Raw genomic sequence first — 21,500 nt, forward strand, 5'->3', positions numbered from 1 at the left:
GCATGGGAAAATTATGTTTCTAATTTCCCCGGATTCATAAGTTCAAAAGAGTGGCCACCCTACTCGCCTGACTAAATCCAATGGATTATAGTTTGCCGTCAATCTTAGTGACAAGGGCCTGTGCTACTAAACACCAAAGTGTACTAGAAATTTTGATCGGCGCCATCTTGATTTTTTTGTATTTTCAGTCCGATCGTATTGTTACAGGGTGGCCCAAAAATACGTAATACGTTGACGTTGTGTTAGTACTCACCGATGTAGGCGTGTCTTTCATCGAAGCCTTTCTGTACAATGGCGTTGATGAAGGGCGAGCCGTGGAACAGCATGCGCTCGTTGGCGCCACCTGCTTCAGCGGACACCTCCCGCCGCCGGTGCTGGTAGCGCTCCCATAGACGGCCGTTCACTATCTTTTGTATCTGAAAAGATTTAAACAGTTTTATAACACGTAAACCTGAAGGCGTTTAGGAAACCAATTTCTAAAAGTTTGCGATACAAACAAAAATCTCCGCCTTATAGCACAGAATAATTAATAGTACTAGGTACAGAAGGTTCACTCCCTAAAAAAACGCGTCTATTACGACACATGACCGCTAGGTGGCGCAAGCGCGAGCAGGTATCCGTTCCGTAGCGGTGTGCGGGAACTACTACTGCTAGACACCAAAATTGGTGTGGGCCGCATGTACTTGTAGCGACGCGCGACGCGCGACGCGACGAAATCGCGGAGTGAGCCACGCCTGCTTATGTGGTAATATTGACGCTTGCAATAGGGAATATTAGGCAAAGCTCTGCGTAGGTGGCACAACTAGCACATACATACATACAGTAAACAAACATCAATGACACATCATGCGTCACTACGTCAATCACAGGGCCTACCGTGAAACACGACAGTCGAAAGTTCGGTTTTTGCCTCTCTATCACTCTTGCATATTCGAGCGATAAAGAGGCAGATAACTAAATGTCGACTTTCGCGTTTACCGGTAGGCCCTTGTTAACAAACCGCCTTGATGCATCAATGTCATACTTTATTGTCTGTGAAAACTTGTCAAAAAACAGTTTAAGGCACAGCATGTATAAGTTAGTCTATGAATTTACTAGAGTCGGTAGTGTTGCACTCTGGCGGCAGAACATTGGAGTAATATCCCCTATTTCACGGTGTCACCATGTTGTTAAACCCTTTGGTCGCCGACGACGTTAACTGACGCGCGCGGCTACGGCCAAATATCAACCTTCGTGTTTCCTAATAGTATTTAGGTATTTATTTTTCCCTCTCAATGGGGTACGACATGTTGGGCAGTGGGGCTTATGACTTGAGGCACAGAATAAATATTAGTACTAGGTACAGAAGACTCACTCTCTAACAAAACGCGTCTGTTACGGTCAGGACAGATATGGCCGCTAGGTGGCGACAGCGCCACGCGCAGCTTATGGCTAGCCACCAAAATTGGTGTGGAACGGATGTACTTTTAGCTACCAGTAGCAAAGCGCGGAGTGAGCGACGCCAGCTTGAGGGCGCGTTTGAGACATTCCAAACAAATTGTAATGCTCTGGTTTCCTAGGATAGCGGTGCCGTCTCCATACAAATACTACGACATCCATATTTAGCCGTATTATTTAGTATGGAGACGGCCGCTATCCTAGGAAAACCGACCTTAAAGAGCTTGACCGCTGAACTCTTGAAAGCATATAGGACAGGTACCGAGGGCCTGTCTTGGTATTTTCTCTGGAGGTTCATCTGGAGTGGCTGCATTTCCAGATATAATCGATTTTATTTTTCTTTTTGCCTTTCAAGGCAAGTAAAACTATAGAGTTACACTTTAGCACTATCTAGGCTAAAGGCTTCCCAGCATTATATTATAATAAGCTTATGTGGGAGTTGCTGTTCTCTTTATTATCAAATATTTAGTACCGGCCAGACGTCATATTTCTCGGAAAAATCTTAACACCGCGAACTAGGATTTTCAACACACGGTACAGCGACATCTAGCAGGCAATTTGATAACTAAAGTTAACTTCTTGCAAATAAACCTAACTAAGGGCCACTTGCACCATTCACTAACCCGGGTTAACCGGTTAAACCTGGAGTTACCATGGTTACCAGTACAATTTGACACTGGATTACCGGTTTAACCGGTTAATCCCGGGTTAGGGCCACCCCACATCTAGCGTCTTTCGAGCGTCGGCGTCTCGTCGGCGTCTACAACTCTATGGCCCTGCTCGACGCAACGTCGACGCAACTGCGCAGCGACGTCATTTTCCATAGCGCTGACCGACGCCGACGCCCGAAAGACGCCAGATGTGGGGTGGCCCTTAGTGGGATGGGTGGGACGGGTGCGAAACTCCTGACTTCGGCCAAACTCGGCTCCGTTCGGCTCAGCATTGCTCCGAGCAATTATTAGGGTTCACACAACTTGACGTCCCTTTGCGTGCACCACCACAGATAAGATAATGGCTTGAATTTTGACAATCCTAAATAGCCGAAAGGGATAGTGCCATACATTAGAAAGGGATATCATGATTCGACCCTGAATCGCTGTCAAACTTCGGTTTTGTAGGAAGTGTCCTTTCTGTACGGTAGTACTATTATTTATTATGTGCTATAGTAGATATGGTGATGGCCGAGTGGATATGACGTCCGACTTTCGATCGTGAGGTCGCGGGTTCAAATCCTGGCACTTAGTTTTTCGGAACTTATGCACGAAATATCATTTGATATTTACCACTAGCTTTTCGTTGAAGGATAACATCGTGAGGAAACCTGCATATATATGCGAAGAAATTCAAAGGTATATGTGAAGTCCCCAATCCGTATTGGGCTAGCGTGGGGACTATAGCCCAAGCCCTCTCGCGCATGAGAGGAGACCTGTGCCCAGCAGTGGGACGTATAAAGGGAATTATTAATATTATTATTATTATTTGTATCTCCTTATTGGATTTCACGGGCCTATAAAACCCGGTCTTTTGATAGGCTTGCGTGGGGATATAGATCCAAACGTAGAGGCCCTTTGGAGAGCTTTAAATTATTATTATTGTTTTAAGGGTGGCAGAGGCTTTGCGACCTGGGGGGTCGCGACTCACAGTTTGAAAAACACTGGTATAATAGATAACGTCACATTATAGTGGCATTTACCCTGACTACGTTATAGTGCGAGTAGTCCCCGCCCGCCTGGTCTCGGTGCTCCCGCACGGAAGCTTGCATCTCCCTCTCGACTATCGCGTGCTCGCTCTCGCCGCACTCGCCGCTCGACGTCGGCGTCACGTCGACCAGCGTCGTGCCGCCGTACCATTCTGTAACGTCTCATTTGTGTGGCACATACCCTGACTACGTTATAGTGCGAGTAGTTCCCGCCCGCCTGGTCTCGGTGCTCCCGCACTGAAGCTTGCATCTCCCTCTCGACTATCGCGTGCTCGCTCTCGCCGCACTCGTCGCTCGAAGTCGGCGTCACGTCGACCAGCGTCGTGCCGCCGTACCATTCTGTAACGTCTCATTTGTGTGGCACATACCCTGACTACGTTATAGTGCGAGTAGTTCCCGCCCGCCTGGTCTCGGTGCTCCCGCACTGACGCTTGCATCTCCCTCTCGACTATCGCGTGCTCGCTCTCGCCGCACTCGTCGCTCGAAGTCGGCGTCACGTCGACCAGTGTCGTGCCGTCGTACCATTCTGTAACGTCTCATTTGTGTGGCACATACCCTGACTACGTTATAGTGCGAGTAGTTCCCGCCCGCCTGGTCTCGGTGCTCCCGCACTGACGCTTGCATCTCCCTCTCGACTATCGCGTGCTCGCTCTCGCCGCACTCGTCGCTCGAAGTCGGCGTCACGTCGACTAGCGTCGTGCCGCCGTACCATTCTGTAACGTCTCATTTGTGTGGCACATACCCTGACTACGTTATAGTGCGAGTAGTTCCCGCCCGCCTGGTCTCGGTGCTCCCGCACTGACGCTTGCATCTCCCTCTCGACTATCGCGTGCTCGCTCTCGCCGCACTCGTCGCTCGAAGTCGGCGTCACGTCGACTAGCGTCGTGCCGCCGTACCATTCTGTAACGTCTCATTTGTGTGGCACATACCCTGACTACGTTATAGTGCGAGTAGTTCCCGCCCGCCTGGTCTCGGTGCTCCCGCACTGACGCTTGCATCTCCCTCTCGACTATCGCGTGCTCGCTCTCGCCGCACTCGTCGCTCGAAGTCGGCGTCACGTCGACTAGCGTCGTGCCGCCGTACCATTCTGTAAAAAATCCGCATTGAATTTTTTTGAAAGTTTAATTTCTTCTCATTTCTGATGGTTGACTGAAGCCTATAGTCTGTATCTTTAGGTATTTAAATAAAAGTAAACAATTTGTATATTTTCGGGTAGTTATAACATTTATTGGTTAACCGACCAATTACAAAAACCGCCTGCATTTGTCACTGAACGACCTGACTTTAACCTACATTATTTGATCGTGTAATGTTTTCTTCTACCCTCAACTGGCTTAAGGAGCCATTGGAGGGTAGATTTTGTTTACTTTTATTTAGCGCTGCGTAGAGATGTGGCCTCGCCCTGCATTTTCTATCGCATGTATGGGGAGTGCTCTAAGGAATTGTTTGGATTCGGATCCCTTTGTTTGACATAATTATTAAAAGTCATAATGCAATGATTGTCAGATTATTCATAAGTCATAATTCTGAAACCGCTAACTTTGTCAGGATTTTTGTAGGGTTATCCTATAGATAGGTTAGGTTTGTTTTATGACAATCCTGATAAGTTACGCGTTTCTGAAAAAAAAACAAATTATGACTAACGAAAATGCGGACAGACAATACATTATGTCTTGAAACTTTATGGGAAACAATAGAGCCCCGTTTGGATTAATCCCTGCAAAACTGCTAAAATTCAAGACGGCGCCTATTTTTTATCACATCTTGTTACATTTTTAACAGTGGTGAATATAAGCTAGTGTTCTCACCTGACGCCGCCTGCGCAGACTGCCGCGCCGCCTTCAGCAGCCTATGTCGGTGTCCGTAGGCCGCTACGCCCACAGCCCTGAGATCTTCATGACACATTTCTGATAAAATATCTACTGTTATCTGCTCTCGTTCTAATACTGGTGCTAGCTGCTCTAGGCCAATACTGAAACAAGATTTGCTTTTTGCAGACGAGCGTAAAACTGCTGTCACTATAGTGGTAAAAAAAGTTACGGGAAACGGGCGTCTTTTCTGTGGCCAATCCATACTAATATTATAAAGGCGAAAGTGTGTCTGTCTGTCTGTCTGTTACCTCTTCACGCTTAAGCCGCTGAACCGATTTAGTTGAAATCTGGTATAGAGATAGTTTGAGTCCCGGGGAAGGACATAGGATTGATTTTATGTCGGAAATCATCCCTGAAAAGAGTGCAAAGATATAATTGAAAGAGTTAATGAATAGCCTAATAATTGAAGTAAGCAATGCGCGAATTGAATGATTGCTATTAGCATTATCCAGGCGCTATACCTACTTTAGCTGCTGTCACTAATTCCACGCAGACGAAGTCGCGGGCAAAAGCTAGTATTATTATATTGGCCGCAGAAAAGACGCCCGTTTTCGGGAACTTATCGTATAAGTACTATATTTAGTATTAGTTCGGGTAGTATAGTATACTAATTTGGGTACATTTTATTAATGCTTTTAACATAGTTGATACTTTTTTAACTGACCGATGACATTGTTATCTAATGTTTACCGCTACCGCTAATAATAAATAATAGCAAGTAGCAAAAAATTCATACAAATAGCTACCATCTTCTCTAATTCAGAAGGTTTAAATTGCAATAGCATACAGATTTAGTGCATACTTATTTTCCATCGTATTTTCTCGGAAGCCTTCGTATTTGTCATGCCACTTCAGTCAACCTCAGTATTGTTTGTACCGAGACTGACTGAAATAGCAAGACACGTTCGTACGTTTCCGTGAAAATACTAAGGAAAATAATAATGCACTACATCTGTAATGATACTTGGGTATTGAAAGCCATACGCAGGAAAAGTCTCAATTTTTTTTTTGTTATGAGCATACAATTCCGTATACATACCTCGAGAGGAAAGTTTGTAAGGATTCTGACGTAGACAGAGCCGAGGCAGGTCGGCCTGCCGCGTCCTCTAAGCTGCCTCGGGAGCCCTCCGCCCAGTAGTTGCTTGGCACCACCTGTACAAGGCAAAATAATTATAAGAAAACATTGGCCTAGCGATAAGGCTAGGTTTCCTATTTGCAAACTATACAGTGTATTCATCCTTGCAGTGTATTAAGCGCTGGTAGCCTAGGTAGGCTAGGTAAGAGCGTGCGACTTTCAATCCGGAGGTCGCGGGTTCGAACCCCGGCTCGTACCGATGAGTTTTTCGGAATTTGTGTACGGAATATCATTTGATATTTACTAGCCGCTTTTCGGTGAAGGAAAACATCGTGAGGAAACCGTACTAATCCCAATAAGGTCTAGTTTACCTTCGGGTTGGAAGGACAGATGGCGATCGCTTTCGTAAAAACTAGGGCCTACGCCAATTCTCGTGATTAGTTGCCAAGCCGACCCCAGGCTCCCCTGAGCCGTGGCAAAATGCCGGGACAACGCGAGGAAGATGATAATGATGATTTAAGTTGCAATACTGCTTTCTAAAAATAAAAAGTATTTGCCCATGAGAAATGTGCCGAAGAGCGAATACGTGGTCAGGCTTTAATTCTTGGTTTTTGAGGTACGATTCTGCGCCATGACAGGCGTGGCTCACTCCGCGATTTCGTCGCTTTGCAACAGGTAGCTAAAAGTACATCGGCTCCACACCAATTTTGGTGGCTAGCCATAGCCGCGCGTGGCGCTGTCGCCACCTAGCGGCCATATCTGTCCTGGCCGTAACAGACGCGTTTTGTTAGAGTGAGTCATCTGTACCTAGTACTATTATTTATTCTGTGGCCATGAGGTGGTATTCCACCTGTCCAATGTGTATTTAATAGTCTCACATTTTGCTTAATGAGAGAGTGAGACGCAATGGAGGAAGATATTGGATATGGAATACCACCGTACGGTACGTACAGGTAGCGGCAGCGGCACGGTGTCGCCGCTGGGCAGCAGCACGGGCAGCTGCGGCGGCGGCAGCGGCGCGGCGGGCGGCGCGGCGGGCGGCGCGCGCGTGGCGGACGTCATGGCGTCCTGCAGTAGCGAGCGCACGTCCTCGGCCCCGGCCAGGTCGAGGGCCGTCTGCCCTTCTTGGTTCTTGAGGTACGGGTCGGCACCGTGGGCCAGCTGACAACAAAGTTCAAGTTGAAACGTTGAGTTCAAAGTGCGCAAGGTATATGACGAATACACATACATATTGCAACCTCTTGTAACTCATAAGCCTAAAATTAAATTTTTAGACAGATTTTTCTCGATTTTGCCCACAGTAGCTTAAGCGGTCTTCGTAGTCCATGGATATTGCTACTATAAGGGTAATGGAGTAAAGCCCCATATATCGGCGGCGTTCGGCGGCGTGCCAGCGCCAGCTCGCAGTAACAACGCAACCAACTCCAAGTGTCCGTAGGAGGCGGCGTTGTGGAGTGGTACTAGGTCGCTCTTATCGCGCGCTGAAACAGCCGCACCAGCCTCGAGAACCTCTGCATCAACGACACCTTCTCACAACTCATGAGGCCCTGGTACTTGCTCCTAGCTAAATTCAGCTTTTGGACTGTTTTTTCCTCGATTTTGGCCACAGTAGCCTATGGAGACTAGCAAGCAACGTTAAGCGGTCTTCGTAGTCTGTGGATATTGCTATAAGAGTGTCACATGAGCGCTTCTGACTTATGAACAGATACTTACCAGTAAAGCACACAGCTGGGTGCGCGCCTTATGCGCTGCCTCGTGTAACGGAGTAAAGCCCCATCTATCGGCAGCGTTCGGCGGCGTGCCGGCCCGTAGTAACAACGCAGCCAACTCCAAGTGTCCATAGGAGGCGGCGTTGTGGAGTGGTACTAGGCCTCCCTTGTCGCGCGCTGAGACTGCCGCGCCGGCCTCTAGGAGCGCCTCGGCGACTTCTAAGTTGTTATAGCCGGCTGAAAGTGAAGGTAGGCATGAGAACCTCCATTTATGACGTGGTGAGGTATATCAAAGGGTGGTATTCCAGCTATCCAATTTCTTTGTTCAAGGTGTATTGCTTCTCACATTTTGCTTAATGAGAGAGTGAGACATATTGCACATTGGACAGGTGGAATACCACCCTTTTAGGGTTAAAAAAATTTGACACGCTATTCATGGGCGGCATGGAAATGGTGCAAGTCAATTTTAGTTACTGAATAACCCGCTAGATGTCGCTGTCAAGTCCACGAAGATTCCTACTTCGCGGTGTTAAGATTTTTCTGCGAAACATGGCGTAGCGCGGTGCTGCACTGTTTAGTTACTCTGGTTTCCCTTCAAAACGAAAAAATCTTTCGCCTTTTACTAAAGATTTCCGTGGAGGGGAACACTCAAATGAGTCTATAAGAATTTTTTGACACCCTGCGGCACGCGGGGCTCATAAAATTGAAAAACCGGACAAGTGGGAGTCGGACTCGCCCACCGAGGTTTCTGTACTTTTTTAGTATTCGTTGTTATAGCGGCAACAGAAATACGGCATCTAGCTATCACGGTTCATGAGATACAGCGGTGACAGTCGGACCTGACGGACAGTGGAGTCTTAGTAATAGGGTCCCGTTTTTACCCTTTGGTTACGGAACCCTAATAAGGTAACTTATACATAATACATGACATGTTTTTGTTTTTTTCCCCCATCATAGCGTGAAAATTACTAAGCCAATTTGATGAATGTGGATTGATTTATCGCCCTTATCAAAGCAGCAGAGTTCTGTTTCTATAATATTTAAATATTCAATTATCTTTATTGATATATGTTATTGTACAGTCGCCATCAGATATATCGGAGCGGCCAAGGTGCTCACAAATATCGGAACACGCCTCTATTGTCAGGGCGTTAGAGCGCGTGTTCAGATATTGTGAACACCTTGGCCGCTCCTATATATCTGATGGCGACTGTACTTGTTTTTCTTTGGAGATTGACTGAAGGTAGAAGATCTATAGGCCCCGTGCATGAACTATAGGGGCAGCATAGGAGCCGTCAGATTTGTGGCGCGAGGCGTAAATGTGTCGTTTATGCTTCCGATGTAGCCCACAAGATGGCAGAACCTACTATGCACAAGGAAATGTACCGACAAGAACGGTAAATGGTAGCACTTGCTTTGGCAATGTACATGTGCACATATGTTTCCGATTCAGGCCACAAGATGGCAGACCCTCCAACGCGCACGGTCCCTATAGCATATCCATAGTCTAATAAAACATGGTCTTCTCTTCCCAGAGTGACACAAGCCTACGTCACAATAACATTGCCACTTTATATAGCGCTATTGCATATTATCATATAGCGCTGTCGCATGATGACGTAGGCTTGTGTCAGTCACGCGGTCGGAAGAGAGTACCAGGCGGAGTATATCATTATACCATGAGGATATCATTAATATGTAGTTTATTTACTATTATACATATATATCTAATAATAAATCATACCGGCAAGGTGTAGTGGTGTGGAATTCCTTCCATGAGCGTCTCTACAATTCACGTTTTGTGGTGTTATTAATTTCCTGCAACAAAAACATAAAATTTTATAATTGTTATTTGTGCAATCACGCTTTTTTTAAATCTCTGTTGTCTACATACAAAACGACTATTATTTTCGTAGTCGACATCTAGCATCGAATAGCGGAATTATCAGTACCGCTACTCGATACTAGATGTCTCTCGTGTGGCGACTCACGAAAATTGTATTGAACAACAATTTACAACTAAGTTAGCAGGAGTTGAAAATAGAGTTCCGGTTAATCCGGTTATAATATAATAGCAATAGCTGAAAATTGTTGAGCATTAGACTCGTCGGTCGCCGCAACATCTATTGACAAGTAGCAGTACTGATAAATTCACTACTCGATGCTAGATGTCGACTACGAAAATAATAAAATAAATAAATAAATATTATAGGACACTCTTACACAGATTGACTAAGTCCCACAGTAAGCTCAAGAAGGCTTGTGTTGTGGGTACTCAGACAACGATATATATAATATATAAATACTTAAATACATAGAAAACACCCATGACTCAGGAACAAATATCTGTGTCATCACACAAATAAATGCCCTTACTGGGATTCGAACCCAGGACCATCGGCTTCACAGGCAGGGTCACTACCCACTAGGCCAGACTGGTCGTCAATAGTCGTTTTGGTACCAATGTACCGTACATCAAGTATCGAATTAAGCGTTCCTACAATTGTATACTAGTTGCCACAACGAGAATGGAATGCATTTTTGTGGCATTAATAGACTGTAACCCTTTCGCTTTTATGCATCATTTTGAGCTGTTGGTTTTTTTTTCTGTTTTTTCTAGGATTCCTGCTGCAGCAGTTTACCAAGTCAAGAGTTATATTTTTATACTACGTTATCGCAGGATATTTTATACTCTTACAAGTCCAGGGTGTCAAATGCGTGATGGGCGTTAATTTTACCATATAATAGGGTATTTGACTGTATTTAAAATAAATTATTATACACCATGCATGAAATAAAGCATCCGAAGATTAATAGAGAAACGTAGACAGCAGTTATTTTTAGACACAATTTCTATTTAAAAACCCGTATAAAACTATAAAGAGTAGGTAATTTGATTGTGACATCACATGCTAGTGTTTCATATAAATTCCTGAAATGAGTATTCCTGTAATATGTGCATTATATGAAACATATTTGTACACACCTAGCTCTCGCCAGCTCGCCGCGCTTGGCCGCGTCGAGCAGCGCCGCGTCGCCGCGCAGCGCGTCGGCCGTGTCGGAGTCTCCACTCCGGACTAGTTGCAGGGGCGTCAGTCCGTCTCGATTCCGTCGCGTCGGGTCCGCGCCGTGCTGGAAACGAAACAGAATGAAGAAATTGTAACACTGTCAAAGTAAAAAGTATGTGTAGGCCAAGTAAACGTGATAGGTACATTATCACTAGATGGCGTTAGTGGTTTGTCGAAGTTTCACGCGGCCTCGTGTAGCGGCGTGAACCGCCACAGATCCGCCGCGTTCACTCCGGCGCCGCACGACACCAGTAGCTCGGTCACTTCGTAGTGCCCGTGTGAACACGCGTTATACAGTATTGTATATGACAGGCACTGGCAGTACAGAAGTGATACCTTGAGCAGCAGCCGCACGATGTCCGCCTTGCCCTTGGCCGCGGCCTCGTGTAGCGGCGTGAACCGCCACAGATCCGCCGCGTTCACTCCGGCGCCGCACGCCACCAGTAGCTCAGTCACTTCGTAGTGCCCGTGTGAACACGCGTTATACAGAGTATTGTATATGACAGGCACTGTACAGAAGTGATACCTTGAGCAGCAGCCGCACGATGTCCGCCTTGCCCTTGGCCGCGGCCTCGTGTAGCGGCGTGAACCGCCACAGATCCGCCGCGTTCACTCCGGCGCCGCACGACACTAGTAGCTCGGTCACTTCGTAGTGCCCGTGTGAACACGCGTTATACAGTATTGTATATGACAGGCACTGTCAGTACAGAAGTGATACCTTGAGTAGCAGCCGCACGATGTCCGCCTTGCCCTTGGCCGCGGCCTCGTGTAGCGGCGTGAACCGCCACAGGTCCGCCGCGTTCACTCCGGCGCCGCACGACACTAGTAGCTCGGTCACTTCGTAGTGCCCGTGTGAACACGCGTTATACAGAGTATTGTATATGACAGGCACTGTACAGAAGTGATACCTTGAGCAGCAGCCGCACGATGTCCGCCTTGCCCTTGGCCGCGGCCTCGTGTAGCGGCGTGAACCGCCACAGATCCGCCGCGTTCACTCCGGCGCCGCACGACACCAGTAGCTCAGTCACTTCGTAGTGCCCGTGTGAACACGCGTTATACAGTATTGTATATGACAGGCACTGTCAGTACAGAAGTGATACCTTGAGCAGCAGCCGCACGATGTCCGCCTTGCCCTTGGCCGCGGCCTCGTGTAGCGGCGTGAACCGCCACAGGTCCGCCGCGTTCACTCCGGCGCCGCACGACACTAGTAGCTCGGTCACTTCGTAGTGCCCGTGTGAACACGCGTTATACAGAGTATTGTATATGACAGGCACTGTACAGAAGTGATACCTTGAGCAGCAGCCGCACGATGTCCGCCTTGCCCTTGGCCGCGGCCTCGTGTAGCGGCGTGAACCGCCACAGATCCGCCGCGTTCACTCCGGCGCCGCACGACACCAGTAGCTCAGTCACTTCGTAGTGCCCGTGTGAACACGCGTTATACAGTATTGTATATGACAGGCACTGTCAGTACAGAAGTGATACCTTGAGCAGCAGCCGCACGATGTCCGCCTTGCCCTTGGCCGCGGCCTCGTGTAGCGGCGTGAACCGCCACAGGTCCGCCGCGTTCACTCCGGCGCCGCACGACACTAGTAGCTCGGTCACTTCGTAGTGCCCGTGTGAACACGCGTTATACAGAGTATTGTATATGACAGGCACTGTACAGAAGTGATACCTTGAGCAGCAGCCGCACGATGTCCGCCTTGCCCTTGGCCGCGGCCTCGTGTAGCGGCGTGAACCGCCACAGATCCGCCGCGTTCACTCCGGCGCCGCACGACACTAGTAGCTCGGTCACTTCGTAGTGCCCGTATGAACAAGCGTTGTGGAGGGGGACTAGGCCGCTGAAATAGATGGTTTAGTTTATTTTTCGGTCCACTAGATGACACTGTTATAAACATTTAATTTACCCTTCAGTTCCCAGCTTTGAAGGCCTAAAATTAACAGTGGAACCATCATTAAGACGCGAGAGGTATAGTTCTCAGTTAGATGTCAAAATGTAATGTTTACATAACGGTAAGTCATCCTTAAGAGCATCATTCCACTTGCGTTGTGGCTTGTGTTGTCTACGTACAACACAGGCCTTATTTATATATGTAATAACGTCCTACTGGTCCTATAATATTTATTTATTATCATCACGAGAACTTATCACCCTTATGGCTGATTTAGACGGCGCGAGAACTCGTATGCGATTTTAGTTACATTGGGGACTATTGGTTACAACCAATTCAGGCGAACAATCAAATACCGCAATGTAATGAAACTCGCATGAGGGTTCTCGCACCGTCTAAATGAGCCTTTATATGACTTTTTTGAACAGCACTCACCCTTTGTCTTTCGCGTGGACATCGGCGCCCCTTTGTAATAGTAATTGAGCAAGTGGTAACCTATTGTACCTGCAAGGAGATATATTTTCATTCATTAACATAATCTACAGTATCAGACATTTCCGTAAGATGAACAAGACAAATCTATTCTGTAATTTAGAATGAGTTTTGTTACAAAACGACTTGTCATTAAATTTTAAAATAATATTATATGTAGGGAATGCAAACCGGTTTTTTATTGTATGTGAAAACCTTAAAGGATATAACCAACGGAGACGCCATGTCTATAATTTTCGGTACAAAATAGTCTGCCGTTTTTTGTGGGGGAGGGGCACATCAAATGTATACGTAACGTAATCATAGCCATGTCAGATAAACGTCAGTCCATACATGTGGTTGACATGTCGTTGACCATTGGCCGCCTATTTCCGACAGAGGGGACCGCCTGTTAATGATAACCAACGGGTTATATTCTCTAAGGTGAAAACCGGTAAATAGCCGGTTATTAACCGAAATTTCATACATATAAAAACCGGTTTGCGTTCTCTAATTATGAGGCGAGGTTGAGATATGGATTAACATTTTTTGCACGTATGGCTTGATTATCTGTCTGTAGCGGTTGCCTTTAGTAGATGTCTGTCTGTCTGTCTGTACGCACCCGGCCGCGAAGTGTAGCGGGGTGGAGTGGCGGCCGTCGACGTCTCTGCAGTTGACGAGCCGCGGTCGCGCGTCTAGCGCCGCTCGCGCCGCTTCCACGTCGCCCGTCCGGGCCGCTTCTAGTAGACGTAGGGCCGCCGCGTTCGCGCATGCGTCTGCAAAGTTATTTTCTCAAAAATGGACGGCAAAGTCGACTTTGCCGTTTAAAAAATAGGTTGCGAAGCACGTAGTTTATGGTCAGTTAAAAATTAAAAAGTTAAAAACATTGCAGTCTCGATTTTGGGACTGCAATGTTGCATACAAATTCCATTATTTGTCGAGTTCCAAACTTTTTAAAAGTTGAAATGGCCATATCAAATGAAGGCACAGGCCCATTAAACAGCCAAACAGATGATTAGTACCGCGACTATTTAGCTGTCTCAAATAGGTTGGCGTATTTTCGGCAGAAAAATACACTTCTACTTTTTTATTAAAAAAATAAAAAGGCGGCAAAGCAAATTTTTTCAATTGTTTCTACTTTTTTCTGTGAAAATATATACCTAAGAACGTTGCTTTTGTAAAATATTTCTATGATATTTATTTTTCTTGCACTATTTTTGAGAAAAGCACTATATATGTAACGGTGCGTGTAACGAAGCGTTACACTATCGACCTTCATACTATTTCTGGCACCATACAAATTCTAAATTCCCTTTTGAAATTCAAATCCTATTCCAAATTCCATTTGAAAATTCCAACTGCACGCACTTATGAATTATTACGTTTACTAATAAAAATCACACTTAAACGGTCGTGTTTAGAAACTTGGGAAGTACAGTCTGTTAGATTAAATGATGTTTATCGATCAGAGTATGTGATCGAACTGGAAATAAAAATCATTGAATGGAATTTGGAATAGGATTTGAATTTCAAAAGGGAATTTAGAATTTGTATGGTGCCAGAAATAGTATGAAGGTCGATAGTGTAACGCTTCGTTACACGCACCGTTACAATATATGACTCGGCTGGAAGGCTACTTGCTGGCTTCGGATTCAATTAAACGGACTCCCAAGGTCGTCCGTTTAAAACGAATCCTCAGCCTGCAAGTAGCTACTTCCGAGCCTCGACAATAATGTACTATTGTTTTACAAGGGGGCGAAGTTGTTTAACCTCTTGTGCTAATATTGATACCCGAGCAACCGTAAGATTCCAAAACTAAACCACGAGCGTAGTTCGAAAAATGTTGCGAGGGTTTCGAGCAAGTTTCGAGGGTTAAACTAATTTTGCCACCGAGTGAAACACAAAGTTTTTCATCACATCAACACAAGGAAAATACTAACTGTGAAATATCAAACAAAATCAAAGCAAATCGATTCAAAATGAATGTTATTCAATATTTATCATTCAAACATAAGAAAACCACTCAAAATTTGCATTTGATTACTTTGCCTCACATGCGAATAAAATGCAACTTACTTATCATTTTTTGAACAACCAGCCGGTGTGATCAAAATAATAGGATTGTTATAGTAACAATTATTTATATGAGTGATAGGTAGTCCAACATTCTAGGATGGTGAAAAAATTGGGCAGCATATAATTCCTGGATCGTACCAATGAGTTTTTCGGAACGTATGTACGAAATATCATTTGATATTTACCACTATTAGCTTTTCGGTGAAGGAAAACATCGGGAGGAAACCTGCATACATCTGCGAAGAAATTCAAAGGTGTATGTGAAGTTGTAGTGGGTGTGCTTCGCGTACACTCACACTGCCTTAATTAAGCCCTATATAAGCTCTTACAATATGTTATTCAAGACATTATAGATCGATACTCCAAGCAAGTATTTTCATTCAACGTCCCACCTCACATGGCGACCCTGCCAGGATCCGCAATCCGCATTTGGCTGGGGACTATAGCCCAAGCCCTCTCGCGCATGAGAGGAGGCCTGTGCCCAGCAGTGGGACATATATAGGCTGAATTATTATTATAATTTAGCGAGACAGGGTGGTCGAGGCTCACCCATGGGTGCAGGGTAGCTGGGCTCCTGCGCGTGCGCACCACACGCCAGCAGCAGCCGGCACGCCGCCGCCGCGTCCGCGCGCGCCGCCAGCGACAGCGCGCTCATGTATATAGAGGCTCACCCATGGGTGCAGGGTAGCTGGGCTCCTGCGCGTGCGCACCACACGCCAGCAGCAGCCGGCACGCCGCCGCCGCGTCCGCGCGCGCCGCCAGCGACAGCGCGCTCATGTATATAGAGGCTCACCCATGGGTGCAGGGTAGCTGGGCTCCTGCGCGTGCGCACCACACGCCAGCAGCAGCCGGCACGCCGCCGCCGCGTCCGCGCGCGCCGCCAGCGACAGCGCGCTCATGTATATAGAGGCTCACCCATGGGTGCAGGGTAGCTGGGCTCCTGCGCGTGCGCACCACACGCCAGCAGCAGCCGGCACGCCGCCGCCGCGTCCGCGCGCGCCGCCAGCGACAGCGCGCTCATGTATATAGAGGCTCACCCATGGGTGCAGGGTAGCTGGGCTCCTGCGCGTGCGCACCACACGCCAGCAGCAGCCGGCACGCCGCCGCCGCGTCCGCGCGCGCCGCCAGCGACAGCGCGCTCATGTATATAGAGGCTCACCCATGGGTGCAGGGTAGCTGGGCTCCTGCGCGTGCGCACCACACGCCAGCAGCAGCCGGCACGCCGCCGCCGCGTCCGCGCGCGCCGCCAGCGACAGCGCGCTCATGTATATAGAGGCTCACCCATGGGTGCAGGGTAGCTGGGCTCCTGCGCGTGCGCACCACACGCCAGCAGCAGCCGGCACGCCGCCGCCGCGTCCGCGCGCGCCGCCAGCGACAGCGCGCTCATGTATATAGAGGCTCACCCATGGGTGCAGGGTAGCTGGGCTCCTGCGCGTGCGCACCACACGCCAGCAGCAGCCGGCACGCCGCCGCCGCGTCCGCGCGCGCCGCCAGCGACAGCGCGCTCATGTATATAGAGGCTCACCCATGGGTGCAGGGTAGCTGGGCTCCTGCGCGTGCGCACCACACGCCAGCAGCAGCCGGCACGCCGCCGCCGCGTCCGCGCGCGCCGCCAGCGACAGCGCGCTCATGTATATAGAGGCTCACCCATGGGTGCAGGGTAGCTGGGCTCCTGCGCGTGCGCACCACACGCCAGCAGCAGCCGGCACGCCGCCGCCGCGTCCGCGCGCGCCGCCAGCGACAGCGCGCTCATGTATATAGAGGCTCACCCATGGGTGCAGGGTAGCTGGGCTCCTGCGCGTGCGCACCACACGCCAGCAGCAGCCGGCACGCCGCCGCCGCGTCCGCGCGCGCCGCCAGCGACAGCGCGCTCATGTATATAGAGGCTCACCCATGGGTGCAGGGTAGCTGGGCTCCTGCGCGTGCGCACCACACGCCAGCAGCAGCCGGCACGCCGCCGCCGCGTCCGCGCGCGCCGCCAGCGACAGCGCGCTCATGTATATAGAGGCTCACCCATGGGTGCAGGGTAGCTGGGCTCCTGCGCGTGCGCACCACACGCCAGCAGCAGCCGGCACGCCGCCGCCGCGTCCGCGCGCGCCGCCAGCGACAGCGCGCTCATGCCGCGCCCGTCCATCGCGTTCACCTTCGCACCTGCACGACAACATCTAATAACTAGGGATGTACCGACTAGTCGGGAAAGCCGACTATCCGGCCTCATTTGTAGTCGGCGACTAGTCGAAAAAATGGACGATTAGTCGGCACTTTATAAGTGACAGAAAAATAGGGCAACAAGAAATAAACAGCAAAGATTTACCATAAGTTTTTCACTTATTTTACCCAAATTCCTATTTAGGATGCTTACGAAAACTTTTGTTCGAAATATTGACCGCTTGGTCGCTTTCTTGTCCAATTGTCCGGTTGTCGCATCAAATATAGCCTTAGGATTTTTTCATTTATTAAATTTTTCAGCGTTACTATTTATAATATGACGAATAGCGCGACAAAAGGAGAAAAACGGTTGTTTTTTAAGTGCATCTGAACCGAACCTAGACGAAACTAATGATCCGGCCGACGAGCCAACTAGTCGGCCGACTAATCGGCCATCCGAGCGCCGATTAGTCGGCTAGTCGGCCAAATCAATAGTCGGTACATCACTACTAATAACTATACTCTGAAAACAATTCAACTATCTTATGATGGTATTCCACTTGTCCAATTTCTTTAATGTCATTGCGTCTCACTTTCTCATTAAGCAAAGTGTGAGACGCAATTAATTCACATTGGACCAGTATTGGACAGATGGAATACTGCCCTTACATATGTAGTGCATAATTATTTTCCATCGTATTTTCACGGAAACGTACGAACGTGTCGTGCTATTTCAGTCAGTCTCGGTACTAAAAGTACTGACGCTGACTGAAGTATCATGATAAATACGAACGTTTCCGAGAAAATACGATGGAAAATGCACTACATCTGTACTCTGAAAACAATTCAACAATCTTACTAACTATAGCTGTTTGAATATTTTTATTTTAAAGCAGGTAAATTGGCCCATAATACCTTCAAACTATAGTTCGTTTTTTTAGCATTAGAAAAAAGATGTTTAATCTTGATGTGTCTTTTAATTGAAAAACACGTTTTAAAAATAAGTCACGGCAAATATGTAACAATTATTAATCTAATTCGATCATTTATATTCTTCTGCTTTCATAAGTAATAGTTAATACCCTATTATGGCGTGTAGAGACCCTTACCGTGCCGTAACAAAAGGTCCATGGCGTCTAGGTGCGAATGCTCTGTGGCTATGTGTAGCGGCGTCTGCCCCTCCTTATTCTTCTCGTTGACTCGGGCCCCCTTTCTTATTAACATCTCCATCACCTGTTAAAATGTCAAATATAAACTTCATCAAATTATGCAAAAATATTTTCCGTTATGTCAACATCCAGAGAGGAAATTAGGCTACGTTTGTATGGAGAAGCGCCTCTCTCTTACGCCGTGTCAAACACAAAAGCTGTCATTCGGACGCCACGTCACCGAAGTCACACAATAAATAATAGTACTAGGTACAGAAGACTCACTCTCTAACAAAACGCGTCTGTTACGATCAGGACAGATATGGCCGCTAGGTGGCGACAGCGCCACGCGCGGCTTATGACTAGCCACCAAAATTGGTGTGGAACGGATGTACTTTTAGCTACCTGTAGCAAAGCGATGAAATCGCGGAGTGAGCCACGCCTGCCGAAGTGTCAAAACTGAAATTGAACTTTATGCATATGCACATAGGTCTATGTTGCTTTGTGGTCTGTGACCGATTAATCAGTCTTTGGCGTTGAGCCTGCGGTGCGGATATATCGGTCATTGGCGTCCAAAAGGTTAATATAACATTGTGGATGGGAATGCAGGCTGAGTCCGTTTAAACTTTATATTAATACGGAAATGGTTCAAAATGGTCCCCTTTCGTCTTATAATAGTGGAGAAGGTATTATTAGGAAAAAGTTGGGTTTAAGTTATTGAATAGTATTGTCAGAGAACAGTGAATGTCTTGTGTAATATGGCAATTATTCACTTTCAGTGTTTAACGGTAGCACTCTGGTGTACCGTAACATAAACGCATATTGCTTGTGTCAGCGACAAACCTACATGTATATAATGTTAGGCAAATTCAAAATAAACAGTTAATTCCATTCATATACCTATACTTGTGTATTACTCTGCCGCCCCGAATCCTAACTATATATAACAGTATTAAGGATGACTCACGTTAGACCGGGCCGGAGCGAGCCAACACAGGGGCTCTCAGGAGCGCCACCATGACCGGGCCGTTCCGGGGCCGGGGCGTCTGGGCCACACGACACTAGTTTATTACATTAACACTAGGGCTTGTGTTAATGTAATAAACACAAGCCCTAGTCTTCGGGTTGTCAGGAGGTTCCGGGACGTCAGGACTATGACCGGGCCGGGCCCTCACCGCGCCACACCCGAGCCCCGGTGATGACTTCCATAAAGAACGAAGCTCCGGAATCTCCGGCCCGGCCACGGCCCGGTCTAACGTGAATCATCCTTTTTCCTGTTGTTGTACCTGTTTCCGCTTGGGGTAGACGCTGGCGGCGGCGGCGTGCAGCGGGCGGTCGCCGCTGGCCGCGTGCTGGAAGTTGGCCAGCGCCTCCGCCGCGCACGGCGTCGAGCCCGTCGTCGCCGGGCTCGACGGGGAACTCTCCGGGTTCACCTGAAAAAACACCGCCTTTATTATCAAGTTTCTGACATTTCGCAGATGTATCTCCTTAGCTAAAGGGTTTTGTCCGGTCAATTTTTTTATTAGTTTTTTTTAGGGTTCCGTACCCAAAGGGTAAAACGGGACCCTATTACTAAGACTTCGCTGTCCGTCCGTCCGTCCGTCTGTCACCAGGCTGTATCTCACGAACCGTGATAGCTAGACAGTTGAAATTTTCACAGATGATGTATTTCTGTTGCCGCTATAACAACAAATACTAAAAACAGAATAAAATAAAGATTTAAATGGGGCTCCCATACAACAAACGTGATTTTTGACCAAAGTTAAGCAACGTCGGGAGTGGTCAGTACTTGGATGGGTGACCGTTTTTTTTTGCTTTTTTTTTCGTTTTTTTTTTTTTTTTTTTGCATTATGGTACGGAACCCTTCGTGCGCGAGTCCGACTCGCACTTGCCTGGTTTTTTTATTACAAGTCGCACCGATATGTCGTTATCGCGTGACAAGAATATCGCTTACAAATAGGGGGTATTACTGCAATGTTCTGCCGCCAGAGTGCAGCAGTCAGCACTAGCGCCTATCGTAAACCAGAGTAACGTATACATACTTAAACTGATTTTTGACAAATTTTCACACATTAAAATATGACATTTATGCATCAAGGCGGTTTGTTAACAAGGGCCTACCGGGAAACGCAAAAATAGAAATTTAGTTATCTGCCACTTTATCGCTCGAATATGCAAGAGTGATAGAGAGGTTAGATAACGAAATTTCGATTTCCTTGTTTCGCCGTAGACTCCCCGTTTGTGATGGATTGTCGTAGTGGCGCCCCCTACGCAGACTTTCGCGTTATATTCCCTATATATTCTACTATTTTGATATTTCTAAAAATAATAAGAATCTAGGTTTTGATATTGCACGGTGAAATTTTAACCAGACACAAACATAACGTTTTGATAATATTTCTAGTTGTTTGGTCACACCTCGGACACTGGCGATCAAATGTATGAAACAAACGCGTTCCTACGCACACAGTCTAAGCTCGTGTAGGTGAACGCGTACCATGCTTGTGTGAGTGAGATAAGACGTGCTAGGGTTCCCGCCATTTTGTTGTCAAGTTCGATGACCTCAATGACTCAAAACTCATTGCGCGAATTAGGAAGAAATAAGAATCGTATTATGCTGTAAGGTGGGTATCTGATAGATCTAAGCTCGATTTATACAATATTTTCCTATTTTGAATCAGTATAAACGAAGTAACACAATTTTTGTAAGGAAATTCAGGCCACCAAAATATTACGTAAGTTGAAAACATGATTTTTTGTTCATATAGATATTGTGTTGTTTTCAGTGTGATCTGATAGGTTTTGTAAATATTTGTTTAATATTGGAATATTTTACGTGGCCTCCGCTCTGCGCACCGCGTTGTCGCGTCCTTGCCAGCCGGTAACTGAGAGGTAACCGAGAGCGGGTG

The 21,500-nt window shown here is 47.3% G+C and overlaps 2 protein-coding genes and 1 non-coding gene across 4 annotated transcripts in view; 2 read left to right on the forward strand and 1 right to left on the reverse strand.

The window, feature by feature from the left end:
• LOC134803249 (interleukin enhancer-binding factor 2 homolog) overlaps positions 1–21,500 on the forward strand; it is a 143,552-nt gene that overhangs the window by 49,944 nt on the left and 72,108 nt on the right. The gene's annotated exons all lie outside the window — the stretch shown is intronic.
• LOC134803420 (poly [ADP-ribose] polymerase tankyrase) overlaps positions 1–21,500 on the reverse strand; it is a 34,128-nt gene that overhangs the window by 6,213 nt on the left and 6,415 nt on the right. Inside the window, exons 8-21 of the mRNA XM_063776240.1 lie at positions 19,878–20,024; positions 18,553–18,676; positions 17,309–17,446; positions 13,842–13,995; positions 13,184–13,252; positions 12,532–12,697; positions 10,778–10,923; positions 9,536–9,609; positions 7,796–8,028; positions 7,034–7,243; positions 6,047–6,159; positions 4,945–5,108; positions 4,066–4,223; positions 254–416 (exon numbers count right to left, since the gene is read on the reverse strand). Of these exons, the coding sequence (XP_063632310.1) occupies positions 254–416; positions 4,066–4,223; positions 4,945–5,108; positions 6,047–6,159; positions 7,034–7,243; positions 7,796–8,028; positions 9,536–9,609; positions 10,778–10,923; positions 12,532–12,697; positions 13,184–13,252; positions 13,842–13,995; positions 17,309–17,446; positions 18,553–18,676; positions 19,878–20,024 (2,059 nt within the window). The remainder of the gene's footprint in view (positions 1–253; positions 417–4,065; positions 4,224–4,944; positions 5,109–6,046; positions 6,160–7,033; positions 7,244–7,795; positions 8,029–9,535; positions 9,610–10,777; positions 10,924–12,531; positions 12,698–13,183; positions 13,253–13,841; positions 13,996–17,308; positions 17,447–18,552; positions 18,677–19,877; positions 20,025–21,500) is intronic.
• LOC134803604 (U5 spliceosomal RNA) lies at positions 8,370–8,487 on the forward strand. Its single transcript, XR_010146001.1, has one exon. It is a non-coding gene; the product is annotated as a U5 spliceosomal RNA (small nuclear RNA).

The sequence above is a fragment of the Cydia splendana genome, chromosome 26, assembly GCF_910591565.1.
Source record: "Cydia splendana chromosome 26, ilCydSple1.2, whole genome shotgun sequence".
Classification (NCBI taxonomy): domain Eukaryota; kingdom Metazoa; phylum Arthropoda; class Insecta; order Lepidoptera; family Tortricidae; genus Cydia; species Cydia splendana.